Genomic DNA, 13,414 nt, shown 5'->3' on the forward strand with positions numbered 1-13,414 from the left:
TCAGAGTGTGTGTGTGTGTGGCCTGGTAGAGGTCGAGAGGTGGCTAATGGTCGCCAATGTTGGTGACGGGAGAGAATGATCAGTGTGTGTGTGTGTGGCCTGGTATAGGTCAAGAGGTGGCTAATGGTCGCCGATGCTGGTGACGGGAGAGAATGATCAGAGTGTGTGTGTGTGTGGCTTGGTATAGGTCGAGAGGTGGCTAATGGTCGCCGATGTTGGTGACGGGAGAGAATGATTAGAGTGTGTGTGTGTGGCCCGATAAGGGTCGGTAGGTAGATGATGGTCGCCGATGTTGGTGACGAAAATAAAGGAAAATAGTGTGCGTGCGTAGCCCAGTAGGGATCGATAAGTGGTTAATGGTTGCCGATCTTGGTGGTGGGTGGTATCACTAGCATGCCTGGGGTGCCCTCGGGGGACGGAAACCCTGGGTAGGTGGGATTGTGGGAATACAGGGGGGGACTGGGGTTCAGTAGTGAACTGTTAGTAGGAACTTGGGGTTTTATATTATTGCATCTCACACCTGTATTTTGATTTCTACCATACTGAGTTAAATAGACTCACTCTTTCCTCTTTATAGATGATGTAGGGACGGAGTTCGGATCAAAGTTGTTAGTGTCCGAACCTAGTGTGTAGAGTAACAGGATAAAGATTTTCGTTTCTTTTGACCGAATAGAATGTGTAAATTGATGGTAGCATAGACATCGAGTACGATTATATTGTGTGCGATGTTTTGTACATGATTGTAAATTTACCTTGATCATTGAATAAGGGATTGTGATAGTATTTTCTTGTGCTTGACCGATTGACTATGAAATTGGTTGCTTGGTTAATTACGACCAACGTGAAAAGAAAAAAAAAAAAAAGGGGGCGTTACATTATTAATCCAACCAAAATAAGTTATTCATATCGAAATCAGAAAATCAATGAAAAAGAATTGAACCAAGAAAGTCTGATATTTAATTTTGTTGGAATAGATTTTTTGTGTATATATATATATTATAGATATATATAACTTCTACTTAATTTGAGAAAATGTTGCACTATCAAACTCAAAATTATATATATATATATATATATATTTGTATTAACATTTTTTAAAAATTTATTCTATTTCTTCGTATCTTTTAACTAATAATCAAAGTATTTTCTTTTTCAACTTTTAATTAATAGAATTAGATGCCATCCAATTTGTAAAAGGAGCAAAAAAGCACGTTATTAGACAACCTTAATATATTACAAATGAGGCCATGCTTTCTCGTTACGACGTCGTTCGGATCATTAGAGAACACCTACTCCTTCCTATAGCTCTATTTCAATTTGCTCGTCGCTGCAGCTGCCATTGAAATATAATACTTCATCGACTCATTCCCACTGGAAACCTCCGGAACCTCCGCTTTGGCCTGAGTCAGCGCCGTGTTGCAATACCGGACTTCATCAAACAAAACCATAATATCATAGTTCAAGGTCATCAAATCGCTCTCCTCGATGGGCTTCAACTCAGTGTCCAACGATTCAACCATGAAGCGATACGACTTTGAGCAGACATCGAGCGCCGCCATCAGAGAGGGCTCGATGTCTTTTTTGGTTCGGATCGAGTTGATTTCATTCTGGGTCTTCTCTGCGCTGGCCTTGCCCAGTCTCATGACTTCTTTTACGAGGTCGAGTTGTTTTTTGCAGAGCAGAGCCTGCGGGTCGGATTTCAAGGTTTGAAGGCAGAAGGGATTGTTGTTCGTTGCTCTGCAGACACTTTGAATCATTTCATGAGGAGTCAAAACTGCATGCAATGGCGAAGGGTAGAAGATGACAAAGAAGGTGGCGATTAGTGCAAAAGTTAAGCCATGATTTGGAGAAGCCATTGGAGAGGATTGATTTAATGATCCTCGAGTTTTGTGATTACGGTTTTTGCCAACCCCTGGTTTTTATAGCATGCGGAGGATCAGGGTGGAGCTATTTTAAGAAAATTAATTAGATCCACGAGAAGCTTCATCTAATTTAGTTTTGTTTAAAAATAGATGTAACTTAAATTTCTCAATTAAAATCGTATTTAAATTTCTCATGGTAATTTGATGCATATAGCTCGTCAAACAAATTGATTCAAGAATAATTACGTATGACATTCTTGACCATATTATTAAAATTAATTTAACATATAATATTCGCATAAATATTTTATTATCTCATATAACTAGTTCATAGATAACTATTTTAATCATAAATTTAGCTTCATAAAATCATAATAATAAGAAAGTATAAGAGTATATTATTTTGTAAACTCTTACAAAAATTTGGATAAAGAAGTTTATTCTAGCATTTCGATGAAAAAAAAAGAGAGACACTAAACTTCATTAAAAAAATTTTAAAATCATATGAGTTTACAAGTTGTTTTCTCGTAAAAATCTAAAAATTTCTTTTATTACCACAAATTTTGAGCTTTTGCTTATATATACATAATGTTGATAGTGTTTTACATCTAAAAGGCCTTGATCTTGGCCATTTCAAGAATGACCTTTTCGAGAGACAAGATATCTGAAGCTGAGGAAGCTTGAGGAATGCAGTTGAGGATCTTAATGTAAAATACAGCTATTTGTTGCATGACATGCACATTCCTTCAGTTTTATCAACTGAGATTTTTTCATCTAATGATGAAGAGAAGAAAAGAAAAAGAAGACAATAATTGCTGAAGAAATTAAGCCACTTACTTTTACGAGGGAATCTGTATGTAATTCACTTGATTATTATGTCTTATAATATAAATTTCTTTTTTCATGAGTGACAGAGAAAGTCTATTTTAAAAAAAATGAAGTTAATATAAAAAAAATCATGTTAATTTATTAAAGAAAGCATAGTAACATTATCATGGTATTTATAAATAAAATAACACATTAACAAGTTTGTTGATTTGTTTATACGATATTACTTTATGAAAAATGATGTTATATTGTGATATTAAATTTATATAAATTTAATAAAATATGTTTGACAGTCCAATAAGTTGTTTGAATTAAGATCATAATTTTATAATTTAGACATAGCTTGATTTAATAAGTTGGTTTTAATGTTGTTTCTCTAATACAAATAGAGAAAAGCTAATGTTGTTTTAATATTGATTGAATATTAAAATGAATAGATTCTATAAACATAATGTAACTATATTATTTTAAATATTTTATTTTTAAAATATATAATTAAAAACGTCAGTTATGATTAAAATAACGAATACAAAACGACCATAAAATGTCAAAATAATCCGACAATCATATTCGTTCAGTTACATATATAGCTTCAGAATGACCAAAATTTGCTACATTTAGTGAGAGAGGGTGAAAAGCGTAAACTTGGACTCATTCTCCCTTCACTTCAAATTCTTTATTAATTGAAAGGTACTTATGAAAATAAAATCTAAAATCTTTTGAGATGTATAAAATTTGTCAATTTATTTATGTATATTTTTGTAATATTTAGCAAATTTATATTTTAAATACTAAATTCATATTTATTTTCTAAAATTTAGAGAGTATAAGAATTCATATTTTGCAAAATAAACAAATGTGTCATTTTTTTTTTTAATGAAACTAGAGATTAAACAGCACAAGAATATTCACAATAGTTATATTTTATCAACCCTTATAAAGTTATATGGGCAAGTTAATAATGAACCCTAAAAGGGCAAACGACAAGAAACTAGAAGAAAATCATAAACCTACTTTCTCTACTGCAAACCATTTGTTGCAGCAGCTGCCATGGAAATAAAATGCTTCATGGCTCTATTTGCAATGGCCATAGACGGAAGACGAGCAGTTGCTTTCGCCAATGCATCTTCACAGTACCCAATCTCATCAAACAACACCATTATATCATAATTTGCAGACAACAAATCCTCTTCCAGCTCCAATTCCGCCACCTTTTCAAATGTCTCAACAATACTCTGATACGAAGCTGAACACACGTCAAGAGCCTGCTTTACTGCAACCAACGTGGGATCCTCGTGCATCTCGTTAATGGAGTTTTGAATTTTAACAGCCTTGGCCTCACCCATTTGGAGAATAGCCTTTTCGAGAGACAAGACAGTCGAGGCCGAGCTGGTTTCAGGATTACGGTTCAGCCTCTTCATGCAGAACCTGTAACTATCTGTTGCATGGCATGCACGTTCCTTGATTTTTGTTAATTGAGATCCTAGAGGTATCAGATCTAGAGTTGCATGTAATGATGAGGAGGAAAAGATAAGGAAGAAGAAGAGAATTTTTGCAGAATATGCTAAGAGATTTCTTGGGGATGCCATTGATGTTGGAATATTTCAGAGAAAAGATCCAACTCTCTTGATTGTTTTTTTCCGTGTTCTTTATAGCGATTCAGAAAGTCTATTTTAAGCAAGATGTAGAGAAATGAAACAAAAATTTTGTTAAATAAGGCAAAACAACAACATGGGTAGATCATGTAATTTTGTAACATAACTTTTTTCTCATGCGAAATCTGCGTTAGTTTAATCAAATTTGGTTCACTAATGTTTAATGTACTAAAACAAATTAAACTAATACAGCAATTGATGTAGATTAGATTTTAAATATGGAACTTGTTTCGGACGGTTTAGATTCATAGGCCGTCCGTTGCAGCTTGACGCAATTTCCCAGGTCGAGCTCGGCCTGGCTTCATAAGTGGACCAAACAGGGCCAATCCAATCGACCCACTGATTATGTTTGGCCAGGCTCGACCCAGTTAACTTGCTAGGTTGGCTCGGTTGCATCTCTAATATTTAAAAAAAAGATAGTGAGTTTAATTTAAGGTGAAATATTTTTCATGTGTTCTCGGATTAGTATGCAAATGTGGGTGAGATAGTTTGATTAAGAGCTAATTTATTGCCTTTTTTTTTTCTCTTTTTGTTGAAGAAATTAAAATTACAAGAGCATTTTGTTTTATTAACCCTATAAAACTATGGGTCAATATGAACGCCCTGAGAAGGGAAACAAAATACCATAATAAAAAAATAGCACTAAACAAGAAACTTATTAAAACCCTTTCTCTACTCCAAACCATTTGTTGCAGTAGCTGCCATGGAAATGAAATACTTCATGGCTCTGTTTGCAATCGCCATATCTGGAAGACGAGCAGTTGCTTTCGCCAATGCATCTTCGCAGTACCCAATATAATCAAATAACACCATTATATCATAATTAGCAGACAATAAATCCTCCTCTAGCTCCAGCTCCGCCACTGCCTGGAACGACCCAACAATGCTAATGTACGAATTTGCACAGACGGCAAGAGCCGGCTTCACCGCCACGAACCTTGGGTCCTTACTAACTCGCATCTTATAAATGACAGTTTGAATCCTGAGAGCCTTGGTCTTGCCCATTTCAAGAATGGCCTTTTGAAGATCCAAATCAGTTTTTGCTGAAATGGCTTGAGGATTGCGATTGAGTCTCTTCATGCAAAACGTGTAACTATTCGTTGCATGGCATGCACGTTCTTTCAGCTTTGTTAATTTAGAGTTTGGAGGTAGAGGAACTGCCTCTAATGATGAAGAGAAGACGAGGAAGAAGAAGAGAATTGTTGTGGAAGAAGCTGCTAACAAGTTGTTTGGAAAAGCCATTGATGCCTTTGGTTATTTTACTTGGATATTGAATGAACCATGATCATGGTGTTCATTTGTGCATGTTTTTATAGTGGTAGAAGATGATCTATTTTAAGCAAGATGTAACAAAAATACCGATACTTTGTTAACAACTTTATGCATCATGTAAATCTAAACATCAAATTAACAATTCCTTTTAATTAGTCACACGCGGTTTCTGTTTTTTCTAATTTTTAGAGATTAACAACTTGTTTTAATTGTTCATACGCGGTTTTTCTTTTCTTTTTTTTCTTTTATCTAAATTTTTGGAAACATCGCATGAATTTAATCAAATCTAACTGGTTAATGTTATATTTATCCAATATATATGTGTGTGTGTTTGAAAACTAATCAAGTACTTGATTTAATCCATGTTTTAAGTATTTTAAGACAGTTAAAATTTTCTACTTTTCATGACCATAATTTATTGTAGAAGATTTAATCTAGGTATTGTAGTTATAAGTTTCCTAAATATAATTCTTATTAATATATCCAGTTAAAAGTTAGAAGGCTTGTGAAGTAAAAACAATGTGCATATTATTAATCAGTGGATGGTTCCACATCAAATGATAAATAATTATGTTTTGTCTTGTAATATTTGCTCCTGAAATCCTCAACCCTATCTCCATTTGAATTATTTTGATGCTGTACGTACACTATAAGTCTCCCCACATTATATAATAATAGACTTGGTTCCTACTTGTAGCCCCAAAAAAGATATTTAAGTATTTCAGTAGTTTCTGTCAAGGCGGTCATCATTTTTAACTGGAAATAAATTGTTAAGTTTAATGATAAATCCCATGGTAAATACAATAGAGAGAGCAAAGGAGGAAAGAAATTAAACACAATATTTAAAATTAAAATAAATTTCAAATCGAGAATAGCTAGCTAATCTGCACAAAGAATAAAGCCAGCACTGGACAATCAATCTAGGAAGTAGATGTTTTAACAGTATAAACAAAGGCAGAAAGACAGCAATCCCCCTTTTTCTTCTCTCAGATTACAACAACACATCCTTCAATTGCCTCCCAAAAGATAATCACAAAAAGCTAGAAATTCCCTTTTAAAGAAAAATGTAAATACAAGCTTCTGTGACTCACGGGGGGGGGAGGGGGAGTAAATTCTTGACTCCCATTTGATGGTTGCAAGTTCTCAAATCAATGGCAACTCCATTTGAGACCACACCACAGACAATAATAGCTAAAAAAATGAATCCAAGAAAATTGCTCTCCACCCATGTCATCCCATAATTCTATATTGTCCGCAGCTAAAGTTAGAAACTACCACATCATTGCCTTGCTTCCTTGGGAGCTACATAGCTTCTGCTTTCAGTCACCGTGGAGTTGGCAAGAACATCCGGTGCAATTTCCCAGCTCCCACTTCTCCTTCCCCAACTTGAATGCCTTGTTTCTGCTCTAATGGTGGGAGCTCGATCCGCATTCAGAACAGAGTCTATCTCTGCACTATTATGGGGTAGTCCACTACTCCCTCTACTCCGTATGTCCTCATCTATTTCTTCAATGTTGCGGCGCTGGGAGATCTTCAATAGGTCTTCACCAATCTCTAGATCATCCTCTACCTTCGAACGTGGATCTCCACCCAAGTCTTCTGCTTCTACTTCCCGGGTGACTGGCAGAGGAGGGGGCCTTGGGGGCTCCTCTTGAAAAATAGCCCGAAAGTTATTCCTTGAGGGCTTTATCTTTGTACAGAACACTTCAAGAAAATTATTCACACAACCCTGGCTGTAAACATTTACCCTGTTGTCTGCTCTATACCGGAAATTTTCGTAGGTAGTCTGAAAGACATGCTTTTATATTAGTTTAACCAACAGAAAACTCCAGGTTTAATAGAAGCTCAGTTAATATCAACCCATGAATAATAATACAATGATGATTAACAATGATGATCTCATTTTAAAAAACAAATACAATGATTATCAACAATGACATTGACTGATGCTAAAAAAGAAGGATGCTTGCTTTATGAACCATGAGGTTGCAAAGGTCTAAAGGTACCACAATTAGATGGGTGGTAACATCAATCTGAACTGCCAAACTATTAACAGACAAGTATTTCATTTTTCATAATTTGTTCTCAAGTTCCGGAATCATCAAGTAAGACATGAATCATGTCATGTGCAGGATTCCTCTGACCCTTTCCCCGAGTTTCCAAATTCCTTATCTGATAACCAAACATGAAATACCAACAGTTGATAGAGTAATTTAAGAGGGTGACTATTGCTCATGGTTGTAGAGGAAACAGAGGCAAAAAAAATTAAAAGCAACATAGAATGCCCCAAAAAAAAATTAAAAGACTATGTTGCTTCCGACTTCCTGGATACATAACACCAAAGAAATAATGCCCCAGCTATGCTTCTGTTTGCGTGCGGTTGGGCATGGCTGCTCCTAAACAAAAATGGAAAATTTTTTATCCCCCATCCTACCTCCAGTTTCCCAAACAGTTTGGGGAGAAAGAAACCAGAATCTTTGAAGGAGAGGCTCCTGTCTTCCCAAGAGTACAGGATAATTGGTCACAAAAAATTTGCGGGCCTATGGTCTTCTTGATCCAAAAAAAGCCTTGGGCCTTACTTAGATTTTGAATTGTACAGAATTGGCTCTCTTTTTCTAAATGGGCATACATTACACCTCCATTTTCTATAAATTTATTTATACAAAAAAAAAACAAGACATTTTTTGGCAATGGTCATCTTTTGTCCGAAAATAAATGCACAGACCATACTAGAGTTTGAAATAATTGGCTTTCTCTTTTTCTAAATGGGTGGCACTCTTTGGTACTTTATCTATATAATACAGCTCTTTTTCTATAAATTTATTTATATTAAAACAAAAAGCTGCTTCTACAACTGCAATGCATCATCAAGATAACTAAAATAGTATTCCTCAGTTTTTCAAAAAAAAAAAAAAATAGTACTCCTGAGATAAAGTGTAAACAATGATTGGTTATTACTCCAGTCCTAAAACTTTGACCATTTTCATTGACTTCATTTTCAAACACAAACTATTCATACAATATCTGCATTCCTTCACAGTCTGGAACAAACGTAGCTGTCATCCAATGTGCTGTAAAAGGTTAGTGGTAGAAACCACAGTCAACCATAGTCTGGAAATCAAGTTCATCCTTCTACAATAACTACAGAGAAGAAAAGAGTAATTTCCTTATAAATCTAACAGTTTTAACTGGAAGAGATTGACTAACCTGGTTTGAGCCTATGAGGTATAAATGGAACCCTGTAAGCCCTCCAACAAACCACAGGGAAATGAAACAATACGCCATTAGTATGACAGATGGAGGAGATTCTTTCATTGCTTTTAACAGTTTGCCCCCATGATCATCCATCAGAACCTTAATGTACAAAGCTGACATGGAAAACACATAGATGCAAAGAAGAGTTGATGAAGAAACGAACATAAAGAAGTAGCGGTAATTTCTCTGCAACCAGAAAGCATTTCAGTTACCATAGTGATGAGAACACACACAAAATGAATACAATTCGGTTTATTTCAAATGGCATATTTAGAAATCAGATTACCAGTCCTATGCATTGGCCCACCCAAGGACAGTGATGATCGAACCGTTCAACACAATTGTTGCAAATTGAACAATGGGAGCAACGCGGAGGTCGATAAAGCATGCATGTATCACAATACTTTACACGCACAGGAATGCCATTAACCATAACTTCCTTTGTTCGGGGGAATTGAAGGGTGGGCGTTTGTCTCCCACCAATATCAGCTGACACAGAAGCATCATACCGGAATTCCTCCTCTGGAGGATGTGAATTGCGGGGAATGATACCCGGGTCTCTTGCAGATGTGAGGAAAAGAAGAACCAATACCTAATAAAACCAACTAGTAAAAATAAATGCCACCATAGAAAACCATAAAATCCTGAACTAGTAAGAGAACATCAACCAATGAATATTCACCAGTAATAGACCGAAGTCCAGTAACATGCATCCCACACAAAAACACTGCAAAACAGACACAATTTCATTGCAACAGGAAAATCAAATGATCTTCCAGTTCCCTACTATTTCATTCCAACAATTAAAATTTATTCGAGAAAATGATTACGACAGTTACTACAACGAATAAAGACTGATATTTCCTGGCCTTGCAAATTACTGAGTAGGAAAACCAAAGCAAAATAGTGATCATCAGTAAATCCCAACAAAAAAGGATCACTTTATAACTTCACCCATTGCTTAGAGTGCAAACCTCAGTTTCTGACATTGGTTGACAACAGCGCAGATGCTCTGTCATGCATCCACAAAGTGGCATACTCAAACTCATAACATGTTGCATAAATTCATTACAAGATTATAAAATGTCAAATATAAAATAAGAGATTTGAAAGAACTAACATAGATAGTGAAGACAATTGCTACCACCAGAATAGCATATCCTGCATTATGTGGAGAGAACTCATGGCGAAGATGCCTTGCAACAAATACACAAAAAATAATAACTGGAACAGTGATCAGCAATAATGTGACAAGCAATGACCTAGCATCTGGCCCAAATATCAACCTCCCACCAAGGATGAACTTCTGCAAAAGAGCAACACATTTTTTTTTCATAAAAAAGGAATTAGATGCAAATCTCCCTGAAAAATCAGAGTAAGTGGTCAACAGAACAAGAAACAAACATAAAGTTCTATAGCCCTTGAACAATTCTACTGTAGAATATAGGGACTGGTGAAAATCAAAAGGGAAAAATAAATAACTGCCTTCATGCTTAGAAAAAGTTTGTATATAATGTGCCACTTAGAGGATCTTCACAGGGAGCTAGTATGAAAAAATAAGCCAAAACTATTTTATTGGTCATATCTTTGATTGACTGAAAGAAAGGAACAAGAATTGCACAATACAAAATCCTGGCTAAGAATATTGAGCCTAGGTCATTTAACATGTTGGGTAATCAATTATTTGGAAACAAAGATTGGGGAGAAGGGGGGTAGACACAGATGTGCAGGTACTATATACCCTTGTTAGTTTCAATACTTCAATGGCACCTTTAAGAGAATGGCAACTACATTGTGTGTATCAATGTTTTCCAGGAGCTGACATTTAGTAATGTAATTACAACCTCTGCACTTCGAAAACAATTTGTTTTCAGTTTTCACCATCAAGATTACCACAAAATCCATCTTCCCATTATCACTGTCACCACAATTTGCCATACTCTGGTATAACCTATAGCTATTCTTCATGCTGACTTAACCAGCACACCTATAGGGAAAACTTGACCCAATTTTCGTTACAATCATTTTTGTCTATTGACTTGCTTTTCAATCTAAGCAATTTCATAACCAGAAAAACAGATCACTCTTCAGGAATCAGTCCCGTCCCTACATGTAGTAATCAAACGGAGGGACATTCAGAGAAGCTATGCACTGAATGTGAATACAACGAAGCCCTGTCATTCTAATTCAGCCACTGCATAGGGGGGTCAGGTGTAGGGCTTTCTTTTTTGGAACACATAGGCTATTACAGGTGCATCACTCAATGCCATTGGATGTATGTTGGTGCAGGAAGGGCTGCTTGATCACCTCATCTACTGCGCATCGACATCCATCAAAGTTATTATCACACATCACCTTTTTTTTTGTAAGATCACTCATTGCCATTTATTACCATAATGGCTAACAGAAAGGTAAAAATTAAATAACAGATGTTAATGACAGCAGTTTACCCATTTTGAGTCTGATTGATGGGGAGAAGGACCTAGCAAAAGTTACTGCTTGTACCACAACATAGACGAATCCTCAATAATTGTATGAAACAGCAGGATGGAATAAAGGATCTTCTTTATGATCTTTATCTTTTTCCGGGGACCGGACCACTATAGAACTATTAAGTTCTATAAACTAAACCTATATAGATACTGTTCTTGTTGCTAGTAACCCCATACTTGCTTAAGACTGACAAGCAACGAAAACCTCATGTTTGTCATTTTACCTCATACCAGTAGGCTTTCCTAACAAAACATTTTCAACAGGTACTTAGCCCCCAAGTAACATCAAACTCGTCAAAAGCCCTTAAAAAGTCGACCATGATTCATTCCAATTTTTTTATTATTTATTTTTTGCTCTCTGTTCAATAAATTTAACACATGGCACAATGTAAAGTATACAGGAAGTCTTCAGAGCAAACATAGCGATAATAAAGAATAAAATAAAGAAACAACAATGTAACGTACAAGAACATCAAAATTCAAGAAGGAAATTTCACAAAAGCTTTGAACCTTTTTTTCTAACTGCCTAAATTTCATTAAAAATTAAACAATTGGAATGCTTTAGCACTATAATTTCTCAATTTTACTGTCGGAAATTTCTATCCATCCTCTTCTGAGGGAAAGAAACAGGCAGTTGAGAATTTTATATTCGGGAATTCACATTCACAACACCCTCCCTTCTTATATTCTTGATGACAGTAACAAGCTCCGGGCTCCTTCAGTCACAATAAGAAATAATCAAGTAGCAACTCAGAATGCCTCCCCCAAAAGTACAAAAGACCACGTCACTTTCAAGCACCAAGTGTCAGCAGTCAACAATATTACTTCTCTAGCACCACATCACTTTCCAAGTTTCACTAGTCTAACACACTGTTTCTCTAGCACCACATCATTCACTTTTGAAACAATGTTTTTCTACCAATTCCTTCTTTAAGTTAAAACCTATTTGCTAACAGTTGGCACATAAAATTTAACAGGATCTCGTCTACATGACAAAGTATTCTCAAGAAAGCATCTACTTCCTGTTCCAATTCCTAAGGGTAAAAAAAACATCAAGCAACAAACCCCACAAGGAAAAGCATCTTTGAAAAATATCATATTCAACCAATTCATCTAATGCTTTTCTTCAAAGGAGAGATTCCTCAAACACTATCTACGGATGGTAATGTCCACTTCCTCAAAAGCCAAACACACGCTCCTTTAGGTTGTTTACACGACGTGGATACACACATAAACCTACGTACGCTCATATATATGCACATAATATGAAACAAAAGTAACAACAGAGTGAAATTCAGTAGAACTATTTGCCCGAGCACATCAACTTCCTTCATTTGTCATCAAGAAAAGCAGTAAGCAGCAGACAAGAAGAAAATTTCCCAAAACTTCAATTTTTGAGCTCACTCTTCTTTCATTTCCTAGTTTATCTCCAAAGAAGCAAAAACTCATTTCAAACCCAATTCGGGAAATACACCAAACAACCCATTGGATCAACAAAAAAAACCCACTAACTCTTTTCACACAAAAAATTCGAAAGCGCACCAAGGTGTCAAAACCCAAGCAGTTAGATTTGAAATGAACAGAAAAAAAAATCCAAAATCAGGAAATGGAAATAAAGAAAAGCTTACATTGCTTCCTTTCCAGACTTCGTACACGCGCTTTGCCATTAGACGAAGAAGAAGAAGAAAAAGAAACCGCACGCTCCTTTATTCACTATGCAGGGACTGAGTCGAACACATTAAATTTCTTGTGCCTGTTCATTTCATTTGAAAATTCGTAAACCCTCAGCCCCCACCTCCCACCCCAAACCCCAATACACCCTCCTCAGAAGAAGAAGAGAGAAGAAAATTCCAGTAAAATACACTCAAATCCAGTCGCGGACTCAACCAGCAAATCCGATAGATAAATGTATGCTCGGTTAACAACACAGAAAGAAAGTGTATTTCTGTGTGTGTATGTACGTGATTGTGTGATCTCAGAGATGGCAGTTTGTTGCTGAGCTCGCGAGGAATGGAATGTTTCGTAGGGGAAAAATATTTTTTCTCTATTG

At 35.8% G+C, this 13,414-nt stretch overlaps 4 protein-coding genes across 5 annotated transcripts; all 4 read right to left on the reverse strand.

Moving 5' to 3' along the window:
- Positions 1-1,307: 1,307 nt before the first annotated feature.
- Positions 1,308-1,856, reverse strand: LOC110815165 (uncharacterized). Its single transcript, XM_022042829.1, has one exon. It carries the CDS (start codon positions 1,854-1,856, stop codon positions 1,308-1,310), a length of 549 nt encoding a protein of 182 aa, XP_021898521.1.
- Positions 1,857-3,597: 1,741 nt separating this feature from the next.
- Positions 3,598-4,327, reverse strand: LOC110815164 (uncharacterized). Its single transcript, XM_022042828.2, has one exon. The coding sequence runs from the start codon at positions 4,277-4,279 to the stop codon at positions 3,710-3,712; it is 570 nt and encodes a 189-aa protein (XP_021898520.1). The 5' UTR covers positions 4,280-4,327; the 3' UTR covers positions 3,598-3,709.
- A 534-nt stretch (positions 4,328-4,861) lies between these two features.
- Positions 4,862-5,815, reverse strand: LOC110815163 (uncharacterized). Its single transcript, XM_022042826.2, has one exon. It carries the CDS (start codon positions 5,585-5,587, stop codon positions 5,018-5,020), a length of 570 nt encoding a protein of 189 aa, XP_021898518.1. The 5' UTR covers positions 5,588-5,815; the 3' UTR covers positions 4,862-5,017.
- Positions 5,816-6,525: 710 nt separating this feature from the next.
- On the reverse strand, positions 6,526-13,414 carry LOC110815208 (DHHC-type zinc finger family protein). Of its 2 annotated transcripts, XM_088223306.1 has the most exons (6): positions 12,993-13,414; positions 9,993-10,178; positions 9,555-9,599; positions 9,159-9,464; positions 8,825-9,058; positions 6,526-7,403 (listed from the first exon to the last, which is right to left on the reverse strand). In XM_088223306.1, exons 1-6 carry the CDS (start codon positions 13,029-13,031, stop codon positions 6,897-6,899), a joined length of 1,317 nt encoding a protein of 438 aa, XP_088079432.1. In that variant the 5' UTR covers positions 13,032-13,414; the 3' UTR covers positions 6,526-6,896. The 2 variants fall into 2 exon arrangements, with proteins under 2 accessions (XP_088079432.1, XP_021898576.1); XM_022042884.2 differs by lacking the exon at positions 9,555-9,599 and having other exon boundaries at positions 12,993-13,413.

Source organism: Carica papaya, chromosome 1, assembly GCF_054855325.1.
Source record: "Carica papaya isolate Zhongbai chromosome 1, ASM5485532v1, whole genome shotgun sequence".
Classification (NCBI taxonomy): Eukaryota; Viridiplantae; Streptophyta; class Magnoliopsida; order Brassicales; family Caricaceae; genus Carica; species Carica papaya.

Excerpts from the sequence above, each read along its gene's own strand:
- LOC110815165 (XM_022042829.1), bottom strand. The coding sequence starts at position 1,856 with ATGGCTTCTCCAAATCATGGCTTAACTTTTGCACTAATCGCCACCTTC.
- LOC110815164 (XM_022042828.2), bottom strand. The coding sequence starts at position 4,279 with ATGGCATCCCCAAGAAATCTCTTAGCATATTCTGCAAAAATTCTCTTC.
- LOC110815163 (XM_022042826.2), bottom strand. The coding sequence starts at position 5,587 with ATGGCTTTTCCAAACAACTTGTTAGCAGCTTCTTCCACAACAATTCTC.
- LOC110815208 (XM_088223306.1), bottom strand. The coding sequence starts at position 13,031 with ATGGCAAAGCGCGTGTACGAAGTCTGGAAAGGAAGCAAT. Across the intron at positions 9,465-9,554 it reads TGGACTTCGGTCTATTACTG|GTATTGGTTCTTCTTTTCCT; the intron begins GTGAATATTCAT and ends TGGTTTTATTAG. Across the intron at positions 7,404-8,824 it reads ACCTCATAGGCTCAAACCAG|ACTACCTACGAAAATTTCCG; the intron begins GTTAGTCAATCT and ends CATGTCTTTCAG.